General features: G+C 41.6%; 1 protein-coding gene and 1 long non-coding RNA gene across 3 annotated transcripts in view; one reads left to right on the forward strand and one right to left on the reverse strand.

The window, feature by feature from the left end:
* Positions 1-20,043, forward strand: part of lhfpl4a (LHFPL tetraspan subfamily member 4a) — a 56,078-nt gene extending 36,035 nt beyond the window's left edge. Inside the window, exons 2-4 of one of the 2 annotated variants that reach the window (XM_029776290.1) lie at positions 6,137-6,376; positions 14,102-14,118; positions 19,966-20,043. In XM_029776290.1, the coding sequence (XP_029632150.1) occupies positions 6,137-6,376; positions 14,102-14,118; positions 19,966-20,019 (311 nt within the window). In that variant the 3' untranslated portion in view covers positions 20,020-20,043. Of the gene's footprint in view, positions 1-6,136; positions 6,377-14,101; positions 14,119-17,899; positions 18,140-19,965 lie in introns of those variants that run through there. The other variant, XM_029776289.1, reaches the window with a different exon arrangement.
* A 1,148-nt stretch (positions 20,044-21,191) lies between these two features.
* On the reverse strand, positions 21,192-22,450 carry LOC115208335 (uncharacterized). The gene is made up of 4 exons (XR_003881148.1): positions 22,008-22,450; positions 21,622-21,728; positions 21,458-21,522; positions 21,192-21,365 (listed from the first exon to the last, which is right to left on the reverse strand). It is a non-coding gene; the product is annotated as an uncharacterized LOC115208335 (long non-coding RNA).
* Positions 22,451-22,997: the final 547 nt, after the last annotated feature.

Below are 22,997 nucleotides of genomic sequence, written 5' to 3' on the forward strand. Positions count from 1 at the left end.
ACGGCTGTAACGTAACAAAATGTGGAAAACGTCAAGGGGTCTAAATACTTTCTGTAGGCACTGTATATCGAGTGTTTAATAATTAGACTTTGTTGACTGATTTCAAAGGCGAGGATTGTGTTTCTGTGTTTGTGTGTTTGTGTGTGCGCGAGTGCGCGAGTGCGTTGCATGTCCAATTTGCAGTTTCACATGTGAAATAGCCATTTTCACATGTTGAGCTTAAATTTAACGTGAAACTATATTTTCACATGTATTACATTTAGAGTTCACATGTTAACATCACCTTTTTACACGTGATGAAAATTTTCACCTCACGTGGATTACAGTTTCACGTGAAATTTGCAGTTTTCAGTCCTTATTTGCGACATACATTTTTGGACATATAAATGAATTATATGAACCCAATGATTCTTGAAGAATATAATGTCTAAATGAGCTTAGTTCAACTGTCGTACACCATCAGAATCCCAAATATACTGAACAACAATATAAACGCAACATGTAAAGTGTTGATCCCGATATTTCATGAGCTGAAATAAAATACATTATGTATACAAAAATATGTGGACACCCCTTCAAATTAGTGGATTCGGCTATTACATTTTTTACTGAAGATCTCAGTGACTTTCAATGTGGCACCATCACAGGATGCCACTTTTCCAACAAGTCAGTTCATCCTATTTCTGCCCTGCTAGAGTTGCCCGGGTCAACTGTAAGTGCTGTTATTGTGAAGTGGAAAAGTCTAGGAGCAACAATGGCTCAGCCGCGAAGTAGTAGGCCACACAAACTCACAGAACGGGACCTCCGAGTGCTGAAGTGCGTAGCGTGCAAAAAATCGTCTGTCCTCGGTTGCAACTCTCACTACTGAGTTCCAAACTGCCTTTGGAAGCAACGTCAGCACAACAACTGATCGTGGGGAGCTTCATGAAATGGCTTTCCTTGGCTGAGCAGCCGCACACAAGCCTAAGATCACCATGCATAATGCCAAGCGTGGGCTGGAGTGGTGTAAAGCTCACCGCCATTGGACTCTGGAGCACTGGAAATGCATTCTCTGTAGTGATAAATCACGCTACACCATCTGGCAGTCCGACGGACGAATCTGGGTTTTGCGAATGCCAGGAGAACACTACCTGCCCCAATGTATAGTGCCAACTGCAAAGTTTAGTGGCCGAGGAATAATGGTCTGGGGCTGTTTTTCATTGTTCGGGCTAGGCCCCTTAGTTCCAGTGAAGGGAAATCTTAACGCTACAGCATACAATGACATTTCTAGACAATTCTGTGCTTCCAACTTTGTGGCAACAGTTTGGGGAAGGCCCTTTCCTGTTTCAGCATGACAATGTCCCTGTGCACAAAGCAAGGTCTATACAGAAATGGTTTGTCAAGATCGGTGTCAAAGAACTTGATTGGCTTGCACAGAGCCCTGACCTAAACCCCATCAAACACCTTTGGAATGAATTGGAACGCCGACTGCGAGCCAGGCCTCATCACCCAACATCAGTACCTGACCTCACTAATGCTCTTGTGGCAGAATGGACGCAAGTCCCCACAGCAGTGTTCCAAACTCTAGTGGAAAGCCTTCCCAGAAGAGGGAGGCTTGCAAGCCGAAGAATACCATCCCAACCGTGAAGCACGGGGGTGGCAGCATCATGTTGTGGGGATGCTTTGCTGCAGGATGGACTGGTGCACTTCACAAAATAGATATATTGAAGCAACATCTCAAGACATCAGTCAGGAAGTTAAAGCTTGGTCGCAAATGGGTCTTCCAAATGGACAATGACCCCAAGCATACTTCCAAAGTTGTGGCAAAAAGGCTTAAGGACAACAAAGTCAAGGTATTGGAGTGGCCATCACAAAGCCCTTACCTCAATCCTATAGAAAATTTGTGGGCAGAACTGAAAAAGTGTGTGCGAGCAAGGAGGCCTACAAACCTGACTCAGTTACACCAGCTCTGTCAGGAGGAATCGGCCAAAAGTCACCCAACTTATTGTGGGAAGCTTGTGGTAGGATACCCGAAACGTTTGACCCAAGTTAAACAATTTAAAGGCAATGCTACCAAATACTAATTGAGTGTATGTAAACTTCTGACCCACTGGGAATGTGATGAAAGAAAGAAATTCTGTAATAAATCATTCTCTCTCCTATTATTCTGACATTTCACATTCTTAAAATAAAGTGGTGATCCTGACTGACCTAAGACAGGACATTTTTACTTCAACTGTATGTAATCTTTGATGTTGTTGCATGTTGCGTTTCTATTTTGCTCAGTGTATAAGCTTGTTTCACTCCAATGTTTTTAAACAAAGTAAACGTAAACAATCCATTTATAGCCTAAAAACATGGTTCAAACTATCATTTTGATTTAATGGATTTTCAGTCCTTGAATCCAAAGCATAATCTATAGATTTCTCCAACCCCATCCGTCAGCCTTTTTACTGAAACTGTGGGGAGGCACTTTGTTAATGTTTCAATTAAGGATTGTCGCTAAACACCTTTAATAGAATCATAGTGGTGTTATATTTTGCAATCCTGTAGTGAGCGAGTACTTTTGTGCCATCAAGCAAAACTTCTGAATTCGAGAACAAAATTCTTAGTATTGCCAACAAAAATGATATTTAAAGCAAAACGTAACCCCAAAAGTATTGACTGAAAAACAGGTGAATGTCTGAAAACCACAGTTTCTTTTTTCACAGCTGATTTATTCATGTGTTTATTTGTTAGTGTGCACGTGGGGTGTGCGTGTCTACAAGAGAGCAGCGGTGGACGAGGGACTGTGCTCCCTGTTATGTGATGGATGGTGGACGAGGGACTGTGCTCCCTGTTATGTGATGGATGGTGGACGAGGGACTGTGCTCCCTGTTATGTGATGGATGAACAGTTGTAAGTCCTGCTCCAGAAAAAGAGGACATATGCCCATAAGACACAGTGTTATGAATGAATTACCATGGAGGTATGTGGACACCTGCTCGTCGAACATCTCATTCCAAAATCATCGGCATCAATATGGAGTTGGTCCCCCCTTTGCTGCTATAACAGCCTCCACTCCTCTGGGAAGGCTTTCCACTAGATGTTGGAACATTGTGCGTGGACTTGCTTCCATTCTGCCACAAGAGCATTAGTGAGGTCAGGCACTAATGTTGGGCGATGAGGCCTGGCTCGCAGTCGGCGTTCCAATTCATCCCAAAAGGTGTTCAATGGGGTTGAGGTCCTTCCCCAAACTGTTGCCACAAAATTGGATGCACAGAATCGTCTAGAATGTCATTGTATGCTGTAGCGTTAAGATTTCCCTTCACTGGAACTAGGGGGCCTAGCCCGAACCATGAAAAACAGCCCCCGGACCATTATTCCTCCTCCACCAAACTTTACATTTAGCACTATGCATTGGGGCAGGTAGTGTACTCCTGGCATTCGCAAACCCAGATTCGTCCGTCGGACTGCCATATAGTGAAGCGTGATTCATCACTCCAGAGTCCAATGGCGGTGAGCTTTACACCACTCCAGCCGACACTTGGCCTACCAAATGGAAACCCATTTCATGAAGCTACCGACAAACAGTGCTTCCAGAGGCAGATTGGAACTTGGTAGTGAGTGTTACAACTGGCAACAGACGATTATTACGTTCTATGCACTTCAGCGGTCCTGTTCTGTGAGCTTGTCTGGCCTACCACTTCGCAGCATAGCCGTTGTTGCTCCTGTAACCGGTGTGAAATGTCTAGCTAGTTAGCGGGGTGCGCGCTAATAGCGTTTAAATTGGTGACGTCAATGTGTGCAGAGGTCCCCGGTTTGAGCCCAGGTAGGGGCGAGGAGAGGGATGGAAGCAAAACTGTTACACTCCTAGACAGTTCCACTTCACAATAACAGCACTTACAGTTCACCGGGGAAGCTCGAGCAAGGCAGAAATTTGACGAACTGACTTGTTGGAAAGGTGGCATCCTATGACTGTGCCCCGTTGAAATCACCGAGCTCGTCAGTATGGGCCATTCTACTGCCAATGTTTGTCTATGGCTGTGTGTTCGATTGTATACACCTGTCAGCAACGGATGTCCACATACTTTTGGCCATGTAGTGTATGTACTGTACATATAGGTAGGGGTAAAGTGACTTGGCAACCGGATAGATAATAGACAGTAGCATCAGCGTGTGTGTGTGTGTGTGTGTGTGTGTGTGTGTGTCAATCAATCAAATGTATTTATAAAGCCCTTTTTACATCTGCAGATGTCACAAAGTGCTACACAGAAACCTAGCCTAAAACCCCTAACAGCAACTAATAAAGTCCACATACTTTTGGCCATGTAGTGTATGTACTGTACATATAGGTAGGGGTAAAGTGACTTGGCAACCGGATAGATAATAGAATCAGCGTGTGTGTGTGTGTGTGTGTGTGTGTGTGTGTGTGTGTGTGTGTGTGTGTGTGTGTGTCAATCAATCAAATGTATTTATAAAGCCCTTTTTACATCTGCAGATGTCACAAAGTGCTATACAGAAACCTAGCCTAAAACCCCTAACAGCAACTAATAAAGTCCACATACCTTTGGCCATGTAGTGTATATGAGGTTAGAGGGAGGGGGAGAATAGTAATGATACATTTGAATCATGATCACGTTCTTATTTATGTTAGACTCCCTAAATCTCCTTCCCTCGTATTCTTCTCACAAATTTTCCCTCTCCTTTCAGTTCTTCGACGCATTGTCTTTCTCCTTTCGGACTGCCTTCATCCTTTCCTTCCATTTCTTCATCCTCCCTATCTCTCTCCTACTCCTTTTGAGGCTTTATTTCACTCCGGCTTTCTCCCTCCATCCCTCCCTTCCTCATGATCAATAATTCATAAAGCTCTCTGCCCCCTCTTCTCCTCGGCTGTGTGTGTGTGTTTGTGACAGTGGTGGATCAAAGCATCTCCTACCTTCACAGCATAGATCAGCACTCATTGGTCTTTGCCGCTGACAGGAAACAACCTGTCCCCCTGCTCCCCTTAAAAAGTAGATAGAAACGAAGTGATCCGTTTACTTTCCTTTTCCTCCTGTTGTATACTGCAGATGAACGACACTACTGTCTGGAGACACTTGTTTTTTTTTATATTGGTTCTGAAGCCGATAATGTGTATGTGTGTAAATCTTTATCTGTAAGTATAAGCCATAGTTTAGGCCTGTTCCTAGTGCAATCAAGATACATAGTGCAGAGAGAATAATGTATTTTATTTGACCTTTTTTCAGTAATGTAACATACTACATCAGATTGTATGTTATATGGCGGCGGACGATATCAAGTTGATCCCTTTGGCCGCAGGAATCCATGTATAAATTGACCCTGCCTTGAGCGGAGTACGCTCGAACTTACAGTGGCAGTGCAATGGCAGTGCAATGGCAGTGTGGTCTTTCAACCTTATTATAGATGACTGTCTGGTGTGGTAGTCGACAGACGCTCGCACCTCTTTAGCCGGGGTCTTTTCACTGGGCTCAGTTGCAGTGCAGTGTCACTGTTCTCCACTGACTCCACTGGTCCTTTGCTGAAGATGAATACGATTGTCAGCACAATAACGCTCTGTTCCTCTTTCTGCTATCTTTATTAGTATTTTCTCTCTCCCCACTTCTCTCGCTCCCCATCTCCCTCTTTCTTTGGCTCAGCCTTGGTCGAGTGCAAGAGCAAGACAGAGAGGGATGCTTGCAAAGCAGTTCCAATGGCAATGAGGGTTGACTTACGATGCAGTGTGAAATTGAGCAATTATATACTTTTTTTCTCCTTCCCTTTTTTTTCTCTCCATGTCTCCTTCTTTTGTTCCCTTTCCTTACTCCAAAAACCAGTTTTTCTTGCCCAAATCTCACCTATCCTACCTATAGTACCCCTACCAACACAACACCGTTCCCATTTGTTCACCCCCCCTATACCACCCCCCAATCTATCTCTTCAGCCCTCCCCATGACACTTCCCATACAACCCCACCCCAAACGGTACACTTCATACTATCTCCTTAACCCTCTCCCCTGAAACGATGCACTTCATCCTGTCTCAAGCGAGTATGCTAAACCATACAGTGGAAGTGTGGTCTTTCAACCTGATTATAGATGACTCTGTGGTGTGGTAGTCGACACGCACCTCTTATAGCTAGGGCTCACCTCTCTCCCCCCTGCTCTCTCTCCCATAGCCGTGTGTTTGATCCTGGGCTGTATGATCTTTCCGGATGGCTGGGACTCGGAAGTGGTGCGCGACATGTGTGGCGAGGAGACGGGGAAGTACACGCTGGGGAACTGTTCGGTGCGCTGGGCCTACATGCTGGCTATCGTTGGCATCATGGACGCCCTCATCCTCTCCTTCCTGGCCTTCGTGCTGGGCAACCGGCAGAATGACTTCCAGCTGGAGGAGCAGCTTAAAGCAGAACAAAAAGGTGAGACGCTAATGAAGCTAGGCTGACTGCTAGGCTAATGCTAATCTTTGTTTTATTACGCGCCAAAAGTCCTATTTTTTTTTACCACATCTTACCAGCAGTACTGTAAAATAAAGCATTGCCCATTTACCAGATGGGCTAGGTTATTGAGACACCAGTGGCTAATGCTAATTGTTGTCATATATCAGGCAATACACTGGATTTACAAAATGCTATGTAGCTATGTTTTAAAGTGATGACATTTAAAAACCAGCCCTGTCCTTTTGTATTATTTTAGTGAGTATCAAGTTTCAATGTAGTGGTTTTGAGTTTGAAATTTGGCACAAACAAGTGTCCACGTAGCTAGCTCAACTCACAGCTAGCTACACTATATATACAAAAGCATCTGGACACCCCTTCAAATTAGTGGATTTGGCTATTTCAGGCACACCCGCTGCTGACAGGTGTATAAAATCGAGCACACAGCCATGCAATCTCCATAGACAAACATTGGCACTAGAATGGCCTTACAACACTCTCTACCGAGTTTTAAACTCCCTCTGGAAGCAACGTCAGCACAAGAACTGTTTTTCTGGAGCTTCATGAAATGGGTTTCCATGGTCGAGCAGTCGCACACAAGCCTAAGATCAACATGCACAATGCCAGGCGTCAGCTGGAGTTGGACTCTGGAGCAGTGGAAAAGCGCTCTCTGGTGTGATGATTCACGCTTCACCATCTGGCAGTCCGACGGACAAATCTGGGTTTGTCGAACGCAAGGAGAACGCTACCTGCCCAAATGCACATTTTGGTATGAGATTGTTTGATAAGCAGGTATCCACATACTTTTGGTCATGTAGTGTAGCTATAGCTATTTCAAAATGAAAACCGCTAGCTACAGCTATAGCTACCACAACGACATGAGGAAAGCCAATGCAACACCGCCAGGGTTGGGGAGTAACAGATTACATCTAACCGGTTACATGCAATGAATTACAAAAAAACTAACTTTAATCCTTTAAATTAGCGGATAAAATATTGTAATCAGATTACAGATACTTTTGAAAAACTATATTAGGATTACTTTTAAATTCAGAAAGGATGTTTGCGAGAAAAAAATAAAGATTTGACACTTCTCTGTTTTCTCAATGACATTCAAATCAGCATTGAAAAAAGGCGTAAGTTTAAGTTTGTTCCACCTGAGCGAGTCTGACCACAAGTCGGAGACCATTATGACACACCAAATGTTTGATGGATAGCGGGAAAAGAGCAAGAGTAGGCTTTTGTAGGCTACAGTCCAAGCTATGTCTTACAATGCTGTGGTGTTAGTCTACGTGCGATACTGATATCACTTTCTATTGATATCTACATAGTGCATTGATGTGAATCACACTGCTGCTCTCTCATTTAGCTATTTGCGCCTTACGGATTGCGATTGTTGTGGATGGCTGTACACAAATCTAAATGTGTATTTGAACCCAAGAAGTCTAAGCTGACTATCAGTCATTGTTTTTGCAACCAGTGGACAGCCAGTGAAAAAATGTGCTCTTGCAACAGCTGCATAGTGTGGATCCCAGCCTATGGAATAAAAGTAGGGCTTTTATTGTTCAATCTAATTCATTATGATAAAACATTATATACAGTGGCAAGAAAAAGTGTGAACCCTTTGGAAATACCTGGATTTCTGCATAAATTGAATCTGATCTTCATCTAGGTCACAACAATAGACAAACACAGTCTGCTTAAACTAATAACACACAAACTATATGTTTTCATGTCTTTATTGAACACACCGTGTAAACATTCACAGTGCAGGGTGGGAAAAGTATGTGAACCCTTGGATTTAATAACTGGTTGACCCTCCTTTGGGAGCAATAACCTCAACCAAATGTTTTCTGTAGTTGCGGATCAGACCTGCACAACGTCAGGAGGAATTTTGGAACATTCCTCTTTATAAAACTGTTTCAGTTCAGCAATATTCTTAGGATGTCTGGTGTGAACTGCTCTCTGAGGTCATGCCACAGCATCTCAATCGGGTTGAGGTCAGGACTCTGACTGGGCCACTCCAGAAGGCGTATTTTCTTCTGTTGAAGCCATTATATTGTTGATTTACTTGTGTGTTTTGGGTTGTTGTCCTGTTGCATCACCCAACTACTGTTGAGCTTCAATTGGAGGAAAGATAGCCTAACATTCTCCTGCAAAATGTCTTGATAAACTTGGGAATTCATTTTTCTGTCGATGATAGCAAGCTGTCCAGGCCCTGGGGCAGCAAAGCAGCCCCAAACCATGATGCTCCCTCCACCATACTTTACAGTTGGGATGAGGTTTTGATGTTGGTGTGCTGTGCCTTTTTTTCCCTCTACACATTGTGTTGTGTGTTCCTTCCAAACAACTCAACTGTAGTTTTATCCGTCCACAGAATATTTTGCCTGGCTATTTTGCCTGGACCATCCAGGTGCACTTTTGCAAACTTCAGACGTACAGCAATGTTTTTTTTGGACAGCAGTGGCTTCTTCCGTGGTGTCCTCCCATGAACACCATTCTTGTTTAGTGTTTTACGTATCGTAGTCTCATCAACAGAGATGTTAGCATGTTCCAGAGATTTCTGTAAGTCTTTAGCTGACACTCTAGGATTCTTCTTAACCTCATTGAGCATTCTGCGCTGTGCTCTTGCAGTCATCTTTGCAGGACAGCCACTCCTAGGGAGAGTAGCAACAGTGCTGAACTTTCTCAATTTATAGACAATTTGTCCTACCGTGGACTGATGAACATCAAGGCTTTTAGAAATACTTTTGTAACCCTTTCCAGCTTTATACAAGTCAACAATTCTTAATCTTATTTGTCTTCTGAGATATCTTTTGTTCGAGGCATGGTTCACATCAGGCAAACTCAAATTCTGTGAGTGTTTTTTATAGGGCAAGGCAGGTCTAACCAACATCTCCAATCTCGTCTCATTGATTGGACTCCAGGTTAGCTGACTCCTGAGTTCAATTAGCTTTTGGAGAAGTCATTAGCCTAGGGGTTCACATACTTTTTCCAACCTACACTGTGAATGTTTAAATGATGTATTCAATATAGACAAGAAAAATACAATAATTTGTGTGTAATTAGTTTAAGCACACTATGTTTGTTTATTGTTGTGACTTAGATGAAAATCAGATCAAATTTGATTACCAATTTATGCAGAAATCCAGGTAATTGCAAAGGGTTCACACACTTTTTCTTGCCACAGTATATATCCATTGATTCTTGAAGAATATCTTATAAATGCCTCATGAGTTTAGTTCAACTGTCCCACCACATGAGAACCCCAAATATAAGCTTGTTTTTCTCCCAATGTTTGTAAACAAACACTGTATCGCCTCATAACATGGTTAAAACAGTCATTATGATGATATGGATGGTCAGTCCTTGCATCCATAGCTCTGTCTATTCATCTGAGAGTTCTTACATTTCTCCAGGCCCACCCCTCAACTGTGGATTCACCCTTTAAACAGCCGCATATTATCAAGATATCAAAGTATCACCAACAAAAAAGGTCAACAATAGGCCTATAGCAAATGGCATACATTTTTCACATGTAAATAGGACCTTTCAGTAGTGCTCAAAGCATGCCATTACATGAGCGCAGCATTTATTTTTCAACTCGAATCAATGAGCCCAATCAGTCCTCCATGACAACAGAATCATAAACAACAGAGTAGGGCTGGCTAATAAGTCCTTCGTTATTGGGTCATGCTCAGGTAAAACAATTAGGTTAATATATACTTCCATATTTCCAAGTCCTATTCTTGAAGATCAAGGGATAATAAATTAATTGGAATGACTGATAATCTGACAGACATTGGTTTTTAATGTAAAGATTACTTAATCATATTATTATATGTAGTAGAAAGTGATGGGTTAGAAGAAGCTTACATAACCAACACAAAGTAACATTTTACATCCATTTATGGCCAGCTATGTAAACTCTAACATTGATTTATCCTGCAATAGATGTTGTTCAATTGGTAACATACATTTTTGTACATTTTTTGCCTCTAAAGGGGAAAGTAATCTAATGTAATCAGATTACATTACTGAGTTTGGGTAATCCAAAAGTTGTTACTGATTACAATTTTGAACAAGTAACTAGTAACAGATTACATTTAGAAAGTAACCTACCCAAACCTGAACACCGCAGGGGGAACTCTACACCATACTTAACCAGGTCAGGATGTGTTTTTGTTGTAGCTTGCACAATCAGGGCTGGTTCCCCTGCTTGTTTGACTTGAAAATGGTGATATTGATGGGGATGAGGGTTTAAGCTTCAGGGGACACATGTTCATAAATATTTGATCTTGCATTTCAGTCGTGTGCATTACATCATCCAGGTTTTCAATCATCTACCCACTGTTCCCTTTATAACATTTCAGTGTATGAAATATTTCTGTGTGCTGTCTAAGGGTTGCATAACGAGACAACCCTGCTCTATCTAGATTCGGTGCGTCTGTATATTTGTACGATTTACCATAAATATTGTTAGCGTCGTGATGAGGGATGTTGCAGCATGATCAGAGCCAGGAAAAGACGGAGAGCGCGTCGAGCTTCCTTAAAAAAAAAATCCCCCCCCCCCATTCCTTCATAGCCCTCTGATTCTGTTGAGGAAGTTTCCATGGTTACGTGTCAGATTCAAGCAGGATAAGGCTGCGGTTGCTCTCTCTCCCCAGCGACCCGGCACTCTGCAGCTGTGCCTGCTTTTTCCCTCCTTCCTCTCCCTCTAACATACATTTTCTAATATTCCTCCAATCATTCCTCCTCAGTTCTCCCCCATCGATTGCCTCTCCTTCCCCCCCCCCCCCCTCTCTCTCCATCATCCCTCATCTGGATGCTCATTTTGTTTCATCAGGTTTAAGGATGGGGGTAAATGAGGTGGGCGGGGGTAAATGAGGTCGGAGGGGGTGGGGGGCCAGACAGAGGGGATGGAGGGTTGGGGGGGCTCTGGGATAGCACAAGATTAGATTCTGGTGGGGGGGCAGTGTGTGTGGAGGGGGGTGTTAAGGCATCTGTAGTTGCCTGAGAATCGGTGTTGCGTCAACAACAACAACCTGGTGGCACTGTGCCAGAACTCCTCTGGCGTTATTTGTTTTTGCCTTAATCCACTCTGCTGTTTCCCCCATCTGTATTTATTTATTCTTCATCAGATAAAATAGCTTCAGTCACAGCGTCACGGTTCGTTTCATTGAGATAAGACTGCTTCTCTTTCATAAAAATATCACGCCCTGAATGCAATTATAAAAACAATTTTATACATGAAATATAAACCTAAATAAGATTTGTTTTAAACCACTTTTTTTGTTTGAATAAGATACAATGGAGCATTGATGGGCAGATGTGGACATGTTTGTGTGTTGGGAGCCGTGCTCGTGTCCAATGGATTCCGAGGGATCATTTCCAGCCACATTTTTCAGAGGGTTTCCCTCCCCTGCTTCCCGCTCCAGACCTCCCACTGGTTCTCACCGCGGGAGGCCAGAATTTGGATAGAATTCCGACGGAGCTGCAAATCTTATTTGAGCCAGCCAAGAGGAATAGTCTTATTCAACAACCCTTGGGGATAAACAGCTGGTTTAACCTGCTATAGAAGGAAAATACACTATACTTAATACATTTATATAATGAGATTTTTTTTCACCCTTCGATATTATCACATTGAACTAGTCTCTAATTGACACTGGGCTCGTGCAATAGTAGAACTGTATAAAGACAACAGTGATGTTGTGCCTGTAGCCTACATAAAATTAAGATGTGATTTAGTAAATGACTACATACAGACTACCAAACATGTATAAGCTCTATATAATATTAAACATAAATGTTAATAAATGCAATGCAGGGGTGGACTATGATTATTATTATCCCACAATTGGAAATATTTATTTAATGTACAGTATGTTTTTAATTTCAGGTAAATAATGTAATATATAGTCCAGAGATGGGCAACTGGCTGCCCGGGGTCGCCTTTTTTTTAGGCCAGAGTATCAATTTCGAAAGACAAAAAAAGATATACACTCGGTGGTCAGTTTATTAGGTGCACCCATCTAGTACAGAAACGGACACCCCTTTGCCTCCAGAACAGCCTGAATTCTTTGGGGAATGTATTCTACAAGTCGGAAACATTCCACAGGGATGTTGGTCCATGCTGACACAATGGCATCATGCAGTTGACACCGTTGACACCAGGCAGGATGGGTCCAAATCCGGGATTCGTCGGACTAGGCAATGTTTTTCCACTCCTCAATTGTCCAGTGTTGGTGACCGTGTGCCCTCTGGAGCCGATTCTTCTTATTTTTAACTGATAGGAGCTGCAATAGCCCATCTGTGACAAGGATTGACGGGTTGTGCCTTCCGTGATGTCGTTCTGTACACCACTGTTGTACTGCGTCATTATTTGTCTGTTTGTGGCCCACCTTTTAGCTTTCACAATAATTGCCATTCTCCTTCGACCTCTCTCATCAACGAGCTGTTTTCGCCCACAGGGCTGCCGCTGACTGAAGGTTTTTTGTTTGTCGCACAATTCTCGGTAAACCCTAGAAACTGCCTGCGTGAAAAGCCCACGAGGGCAGATGCTTCTGAGATACTGACTCCAGCGTCCCTGGCACTGAAGATCATACCACGCTCAAAGTCATTTAGGTCGCTAATTTTGCCCAGTCTAATGTTCAATCGGACAGTAACTGAATGCCTCGATGCCTATCTGCCTTCTTTATATAGCAAGCCACGGCCACTTGACTCACTGTCTGTAGGAGCAATCCATTTTCATGAACGGGGTGGTGTACCTAATAAACTGCCCCTGAGTGCCTTCACAAAGTATTCATACTCCTTGACTTACAGTGTCTTTTAGAAAGTATTCACACCCCTTGACTTTTTCCACATTTTGTTGTGTTACAGTCTGCATTTAAAATAGAGTTTTTTTTGTCACTGGCCTACACACAATACCCCATCATGTTAAAGTGGAATAACGTTTTTTAAATATTTTTACAAATTAATAAAAAATGAAACGCTGAAATGTCTTGAGTCAAAAAGTATGCAAGCCTAAATAAGTTCAGTAGTAAAAGTTTGGAAGTCCGGGGGGCAGGAAGGGAAAACGGGGACCAGGTACCTTTCTAGTGGTGGTTATTCATCAGCCTGATGGTCTGGGGGTAGAAGCTGTTAGCTAGTCTGACAGTTTTTGCCATGATGCTCTTCCATTTAAGAATGATGGAGGCCACTGTGTTTTTGGGGACCTTCAATGATGCAGAAATGTTTTGATACCTTTCCCCAGTTCTGTGCCTCAACACAATCCTGTCTCGGAGCTCTACGGACAATTCCTTCGACCTGTGGGACCTTATATAGACAGGTGCCTTTCCAAATCATGTCCAATCAATTGAATTTACCACAGGTGGACTCCAATTAATTTGCAGAAACATCTCAAGGATGATCAATGGAAACCAGGATGCATCTGAGCTCAATTTCGAGTCTCATAGCAAATGGTCTGAATACTAATGTAAAAAAGGTATTTCCACAAACATGTTTTTGCTTTGTCATTATGGGGTATTGTGTGTAGATTGCTGAGGATTATATATTTTTTTAAATCCATTTTAGATAAGGTAATTATAAATTGATTGCATACTTTCCGAAGGCACCGTACATGTGCAGTCAAAACCATTTCCCCCTGTTCACATCAGTCTTACTAAAGGAGGTTGACTCAAAACAATTCTCCTTCTGTCTTCACAGATTTTGCAGTGTCCAGGGTAAGTTCAATTGTTATTATGGCTTTTTTTGTGCCTTGTTGTGTGTTGTGGTTGTAATGTATCTGCGTTGTGTGCTTGTGCGCCGGCGTGTGTGTGATGTGTACTAGTGATGAGCAGGTTGACTCATAACCCGCAGTCCTCTCGGTTATATCCGCGGGGAGGCCAGGTTTAGGGTCATATTGTGTGGGTGAAGGGTGGGTGGGTGGGTGGGTGGGTGGGTGGGTGGGTGGCGGGCGGGCGGGCGGGTTTGATAAATAGAAAACAATACGTAAAGAAAATGCATGCATTTATATCATAAGGCTACATTGAGGTTTTTATTTCATTATTGTTGGCTAACTGGCATTAGTGCGTAACACTAATAGACTGCCAAGAATAGACTGACGAGTTTCAGAAGAAAGTTCTTTGTTTCTGGCCATTTTGAGCCTGTAATCGAACCAACAAATGCTTATACTCCAGATACTCAACTAGTCTACAGAAGACCAGTTTTATTGCTTCTTTAATCAGAACAACAGTTTTCAGCTGTGCTAACATAATTGCAAAATGGTTTTCTAATGATCAATTAGCCTTTTAAAATGATAAACTTGGATTAGCTAACACAACGTGCCATTGGAACACAGGAGTGATGGTTTCTGATAATGGGCCTCTGTACGCCTATTTAGATATTCCATAAAAAAATCTGCCATTTCCAGCTACAATAGTCATTTGCAACATTAACAATGTCTCCACGGTATTTCTGATCAATTTGATGTTATTTTAATGGACAAAAAATGTACTTTTCTTTCAAAAACAAGGACATTTCTAAGTGACCCCAAACTTTTGAACGGTAGTGTAGATACCGTTATCACAATCAGTATCATAAAATCGGATAGAATTTCAACCACATAAAATATGCATCCAAGCCGAACTGAAATCTTATCAGAAACATGTTAGGTTGTTTCCAGCGCATTTCATTTCCTTAGAACCGGTCAAACTGATGTAATTTGAATATTTTGCACTTTTTTTTTAAATGTATTTTTCTCCCCGGCCCTAAACGACTTTGCTTGGCGAAAGAAGCAGAGATCACAGAGAACTTTACTGACGTCAACTAGATTGAAGCATTCATTCTATCGATTTATGACATTTCTCTGGTGAGGGTTTATATAGTCTTCTAGGGCAACATACAGTTGAAGTCAGAAGTTTACATACACTTTTTCAACCACTCCACACATTTCTTGTTAACAAACTATAGTTTTGGCAAGTCGGTTAGGACATCTACTTTGTGCATGACACAAGTAATTTTTCCAACAATTGTTTACAGACAGATTATTTCACTTAAAATTCACTGTATCACAATTCCAGTGGGTCAGAAGTTTACATACACTAAGTTGACTGTGCCTTTAAACAGCTTGGAAAATTCCAGAAAATGATGTCATGGCTTTAGAAGCATCTGATAGGCTAATTGACATAATTTGAGTAAATTGGAGGTGTACCTATGGATGCATTTCCATGCCACCTTCAAAGTCAGTGCTTGACATCATGGAAAGATCTAAATAAATCAGCCAAGACCTCAGAAAAAAAATTGTAGACCTTCACAAGTCTGGTTCATCCTTGGGAGCAATTTCCAAATGCCTGAAGGTACCACGTTCATCTGTACAAACAATAGTCAGCAAGTATAAACACCATGAGACCCCGCAGCCGTCATACCGCTCAGGAAGGAGACGCGTTCTGTCTCCTAGAGATTAACATACTTTGGTGTGAAAAGTGCAAATCAATCCCAGTACAACTGCAAAGGACCTTGTGAAGATGCTGGAGGAAACAGGTACAAAAGTATCTATATCAACAGTAAAACGAGTCCTATATCGACATAACCTGAAAGGCCGCTCAGCAAGGAAGAAGCCACTGCTCCAAAACCGCCATAAAAAAAGACAGACTACAATTTTACATTTTAGCAGACGCTCTTATCCAGAGCAACTTACAGTAGTGAATGCATACATTTCATAATTGATCCGCGCACCACTAGTTTGTACCAGTGGAGGCTGGTGGGAGGAGCTATAGGAGGACTCGTTGTAATGTATGGAATGGAAGGGAGTCAAACATGTGGTTTCCATATGCTTGATGTGTTTGATATCGTTCCATTGATTCCATTCCAGCCATTACAATGTTCCTCCCATCAGCCTCTGGTGTTTACAGTGACCTCTGCTGTCCAGGTGGGTTAGCGAGTAGAGTAGAACCACCCCCCCCCCCCCCCCCCGCTTCAGCCTGGGTGCGTGTGTTACTGCCTCTGCTAACGCAACCTGGTGTTATGTCGGTTGTCTTACCCTTCAGCGTTCCACTCGTTGTAGTGATATTCCGCAGTGATTTCAATCCTCTCTCATCCCCGCTGGAGGGGACAGGGGAGTGGAGAGAGGGGGGAAGGCAGGGGGAGGGAAGAGAGGTTAGTGGAAACAAAGGTGGTAGCATGTTGTATTAAAATATCCTGGGGCAGAATGCACTCCCACAGGAGCGAGGCATACCGCGAGTGGAGAGGAGCCGTCAAGTCGAGTAACTCATATCACTGAGCCTCTGTCTGCAGGAGAAGCTACAGGACCTGGGGCTAGTGTGTAGCCACTCTGATTCATATCTGGGAAGAAAGAGAGAAAGAGAGGGAGAGAAAGGGAGCAGAGGAAAATGCTAGCCTAATTACGAGTGGAGCGGTCTTTAAAAAAAAAAAAAATTGTTCTCACAAACATGACGTGAGCTGTGAGCACCAGCACTGTGGCCCATGAAAAATGAATTGTTAAAAGTACTAGTAGTGACGCTTAAGGAGAGAAACATGTCCACCTCTTTGTATTCCACAGAAAAGAAGCCGCCACGATAACTTTTAATGTGCTGGGGGGGAAATAATTCTGCTTATGTCTTAAATGTCTCGCAATGAAAAGGAATCGTACCTTGAATATGTGAATATTTAATGTCAGGGATATTTTAAGAACCGTTTTCAGCATTTTAAGTGTCTGTTCACTTGTTCTGGAAAAAGGCTCATTCTTGGTTAAGGAGGAGGAGGAGGAGGAGGAGGAGGGAAGGTTATCATTGTTCAAGGAGAGATAATAACCTCAAAGTAGAGTCGTCTATTAGAGGAGTGCAGAAATGAACTCCTTGTCCACAGTAGATTGAGTGCCTACCTTGAAAACGATGATTTATAGCTTCAATCAATAGAAATGGTCCAAATTGAACCCTGAGGCCTTTTTATTTGCACACAGAAGAAGACAACTGTGCTCGTCAGGTGGCGAAAGTAATGACAGAGTCAGCAGAAACAATATGGATAGAGCCGGAGGGCTGGTATTTAATATAAGCTGATGACACTGCTCTACAAAGACACTTCGGAGGTCATTTTTAATGCAATATCCAGAATTTTGGTCACTAGTACGGTATCCATATTAAGAAGTCGTGAGTTTTGTCTGAGAACTGATGACTTCCCAATATGGATGCCGGACAGCACACCTATAGGTTAATTTTCACTCTGGCTGCAGTAAAAAAAATCGAAATGATCATTTCGAGGCTATAAAGGTGGGCTCAGTTTTCCCAATGAATCATCCAATAAAATCTAAATAAGGTCAATTAGGCACTGGTTGGCTATGTTTCTGTATTTTTATTAGATTCTGAACCTCTTCGCTATAATAATTTACTAAAAATATGTACATTTTCTTTGTTTATTTAGTACTATAAATGCTAGTGATGTGACAAGTAATTGGGTGTGGTAGACAATAGCAGTTCCTATTGTTGTCATGACGATGCACAGGGATAACGCTACGTTCCTCCCCTCCAGCATCTCCACCTTGGCTCCACCCTCAGGATGGACGGAGTAAGACCAATCAGCTTCTCCCATTCAATCATGGGGGAATATGACCTTGTCAATCAACCAATGTGCATGTGACTTACCCTAGCATTCACTTGGAACCTGTTTGTAGCTGTTTTGGATGTCTTGATGTGACTGCTTCTGTTTGTAATAAGTAGTACTGGTGTTTTGTGCACTCTTTCCTCAACCTCTCCTCATATTTCCTGTGCGTGATGCTCCCATATTAAAGGCATCAATTAGCTTGTCAAAAATAAGTCAGCAAAATAGACATCTAGATATCACTATGTTCATATTCTTTTCTTGGTATAGACAGGTGATGTCATTTTTTTTCATGACCACATCAGACATCTTGACATTGTTCTCTAGATATTTTCTCTAACCTGCTACAGACAAGTTGATACTTTTCTCAGTGAATCAGCATTTTTGATAATACAATAATTAATCAATATAGTTTTGCACAGAGCACAGGTCAGACACCAACTCAAAACAAAATGGCCGACATGTCCCAAACTATTGTAATTAATGAGCTCATAAAGCCTGTCTTTGGAAGGCACTTAGATCTCCCCATAAATCGGGGGAAGAACTCATGCTCCGGGCAAGCAGACCAACCTATGTGAATGTGGGGGGGGGGGGGTACCATGGAGCCTTAGCACTCCATGGTATGTTTCCAAAGTGGGGGAGGAATGCGATGACTTAATTCAGTCTGCGCCGAAGCCGTCCTGGCCCCCAGCCAAATGTGACACCTGCTTGGGTGGCGAAGGTAGAGCGGGGCTCTTAAACAGATTAATAACACTGTAATCCCTTTTCTCCTCCATCCACCTATTCATCCACAGCCCCCTCCCCTGATTGATTCACTTTTGGCGTAATCCGATTTTCATTAAATTGGCTTGCGTGGAGGATGAGTCATCCTGGCAAAGTGCTACAGCTATTATTATCCTCGCCAGGCACGCTGAGTCGCAAACAGGAAGTTCATGTAGTCTCAGGTCCAAGTGGACTAACGATGTGGGGTTAGGGCAGGATGTGACACGCTATGTGGTTTGACTCGTTACTTTGAAAGTCCTCGTTAGGCAACGTAGCCGTTTTGTACGGAACGTTAATGGCCGTTGTGCTTGAAAACGTCAGCTGGATTTCTGTGTATTCTGCAAAGCGTCAAGGACAAAACAAGTCAAGCACATGCACATTTTGTTTATACAGACACTATTTTTAAAACCAGGCAAAAAGACAATAATAACATGTAAACAAGGAGAGCAGCTGTACGTTCTGAGGCACATCCAAGTTTTATGTGCTGTAGCGCAGTTACTATGGTTATCACTGTCGCAATGCTGAGTCCCATTCAATATAAATATATATATATCAAACATAATGAAAAGTTATCTACAAGATGATCCCATACAAAAACATAATGAAATGTTGTTTTTAGGGATTTGGTCTGAAATGTCAGAGAAAATGTAATCTGTGACCTTTAAACAGTATTGCGTTTGTATGCTTTTTTGTTTCTTTCATATTCCACACCTCGGTTACTGACAGTGACTCATGTTTCATGCCCCTTGTGCTGCTCCTTTCTCATCCACAATGACATACCATATCCGTTGGATAAAATGAAAATGATTTCACAGGATTATACAAAATTATGATAATAGCCACTAGAGGAATCAAGTCATTTGTTTTCTGTTAAAGCAGGAATCCGCTACCCGTGGCCACCCCCCTGCTTTGGTTGTGTGCTCGGTTATTAGTGTTACTGTCCGCCCCAGCACCTTTTGTTATTGCTTGTTTCACCATAGTGCTGGGATGGACAGTAATACTAATAACTGAGCACACAACCAAAGCAGGGGGGTGGCCGGTGGGGCGGTAGTGGATTCCTGAAACAAGAGTAAAATTTGGGAATGAATGATCCAAAACCCATTATGTGAACCTTTGTGTCACTCCCCCTATTCCAGACCAGATCCTTCCTTGTTCTTCTCCCATTCTCTCTTTTCCCCATGTGTTGCCTTACTTTCTGGAGTCCCTCTTACCTTTTTATCTTTTTTTTTTCACAGATTGAAATCCGGGAGACCAAGGATCCACGATACGGAGTCCAACGGTTCCACTGAGCGCACTCCTCCCCCCCCCCCCCAACAGTTTCAGACCCTCCTCTTCATCTCCTCTGCTCATTCGCCCCCAAAAACTATAGCTCTTCAGGTCTAACCACTGGTCTCAGAGTGGAGCTGTTTGTAAAATAGAACTGAAATGGAAGATATTCAAAAAGAGAAACTATTTGAAGAGGAATATGATAAAAAAGGAATTATATGATCAGCTTTATAAAACTCTGGGAAAATAAATTAATGATATACAGTATTAATTAATTATCACATAATATTACTATAACAAAGGTAATGAAGTTAATGATAATGATGATGCTTGCGGCAGGCATATTCTATGAAAATCTACATATTTTTATTCAGAATGGAAAATGAGTCATTTCCAGCTTTAAAAATAACCATTTAAGAAGTGCATTTGTACAAGTGGGTGCTACTTCTGAGATATCTAATAAAAGAAGACAAAAAAGGAAGAAAAAAAACACAAACAAGAATTTTGTACAGCGACAGTAATTTTGAAGACCATCTTTTTTTCTGACAAATTTTCAACTTCCCCTTTTTGTACATGAGGTCTGGTCCCAGGAAATACAAAAGAAAAAGAAGACAAGTGTAAATAAGGTGTTTCTATGGAAACAGGGTAAAAATAGCATTTATTACCCCATAATTATCATCCCTTAAAACCCTTCAGAATAGCAACCCCTTTCTGATCTTCGTCTTGGAAAAGGAAGTGTGGATTATCTGCACCATTTCTTCTCTTCTACCCGTATAATTTGATCTACCAACATCCTTGAACCAGAAAAGCCAACAGGAGCAACGACAGTGGTAATGATGGACCGAATTAATTGACAGGCATTGAAAAGAAAAGACTTCACTGCTGTCAATTCCTTCAATCTACAGAATTTCAATCACAATCCTGCATCTAACTCACACTCTTAGGAAAAAAAGGGTTCTGATAGAACCAAAAAGGGTTCTATCACTTGCTTCATATATGGAACCTCTAAAAGTTCTATATGGAACCCTTTTATAGGGTTCTTTGATCAGAACCCCAAGGGTTCTTTTTCACTGAAACAAAATTGGTTCCATATAGAACCCTGTATGGTGCCATTTATGAATTATGGCTAATACTAATAAATTGTCATATTTTTAGATAACAATATAATTTAATAAACAATAAATAATGGAGAAAAGAATACCAGCATAGTTTTGAGATTTTACTGTCATTATATACAAACACAGTTTGGAAATATGCACTGGTGGCCAAGGAGGCATCTGTTTGTTTGAATGATGGGCCATGTCAATATTGGTACCAACTCAAGCTGACTTCTGTATGGAACAGTAAGGGTTGTTTCCTAGGCTGGTTCCTGAAAATAAGAAAAAAAGGACCAAAAACCTTCAGAAATAAGCATGAGTTGATCTGCCAAAATGAAGACAAAATTGTAGAAGAACAACTTACATAGAGTTGTTGTCAGCAGCAGCCGAAAGAGATCCTCTGCCTCTGATAGTTGAGTTACTGCCAGACTGAGTAAAACAGATAGTGTGTTAAAAGTCATGTAATGATTAACTAGGCTATTGAATCACCAAGACTTAGAAATAATGAGGAATAATTTAGACGCATACCTCCTCTGTCAGCCCACTGCCCATCACATGCATTCTACAGAGGTCAGCAACAGTCTTCTAATGGCTTCATGAAACATAGTCCCCTCGTCTGACTCTACAGTGAAATACTGAAATAAAAGTAACAATTATCTAATAGCCAATGTCAGGCTGGGTCTGTAGCTCTATTTGGCATATTCAATAATAAAAAGTAATGTTTTTTTTTGTAAGAGTTACTAATAACGGAGCTAATTAGCTTGTAAAGTGTCTAATTAAACTAGGCTAATTTCTTGTCTAGCTAGCTAGATAACAAATGGTGCTCAAATTCTAATACAACTTTATTTATCTAGCATAGCTAGTTTATCATATGACTGGTGTCATATTTGAATGAAATAATAAACTTTACGTACCTTAATAAATGGAAAAATAACATGCTTATTAGTAGGCTATTTGCAAGTTTAACCACTGTCATACTGGAATGGCAGTTGGTTTTTGAATCAGAATGGCAGTTCAAATTTGAATAGACCAAAAGGTTCTACATAGAACCCCTTTTTTTTATCTAAGAGTGTATGGTTTTATTAAAACACTTTATTCTTGCGTTTAGCTAGCATTTAGTTTGAAACAGATTTGTATGAACCTTGCTGTTTGCCACTCCGACCTAATGTTGCAAAACGCAAATTCAATCTCCCCCTGCCAGAGTGTTTAAAAATGTCAGACGTCAGCTAGCCATTTCTGACCAGGCAATGGATCTCCCCCAAAATGTGTTGGTGTTAAGTCCTTGGTCTTGACTTGCAAAATAATTTAATTTCTGAGTGCTTTTATATTCCTGAATGATCATTCATATAAATGGTGAACTTAACAGTCCCAAACCAGAGAATGAGGAAAACCCTAGTGAAAGTTAAACAACAAGTAAGACAACATGTCTAGCAGTGGTAGCAAAACATTAGCTGAACATTTATGTTGCTGTATGAAAGAAAAATGAGTCTATCGCAACATAATGGTACAAGCAAAATAGCCTCTGTTTTTCATACGGTCATCTTAATATCATTGTGAAAGCAGCCCAGAGTACCATAAAACTTAAATTAAACACAGTCTCAAATAGCCGCCTGTCGTTTTTAATAACTGGGCAGAGGCACACATTTCAGCAAATAAACACCTGTTTCAAATATACCCCGGGTCTAAATTAATTGTTTACAATGTTACCATGAATTGTTTACAAGGCTTAATGTTTGATTTATTACATTGAATAATTCGGTAATGACTAAAAAAAATTATGGCAATCAGTTAGCGCCAGTAAGAGAAACTGCAAGCCTTTGGCTGCTAAAAGCTGAGAACTGCTAGCTAACTGGCAAACAAAAAAAACAGTCAACACTTCGGGAGTAAAGACCCCTAGAAATCAG

This window comes from Salmo trutta, chromosome 14 (assembly GCF_901001165.1).
Source record: "Salmo trutta chromosome 14, fSalTru1.1, whole genome shotgun sequence".
NCBI classification, from domain to species: Eukaryota; Metazoa; Chordata; class Actinopteri; order Salmoniformes; family Salmonidae; genus Salmo; species Salmo trutta.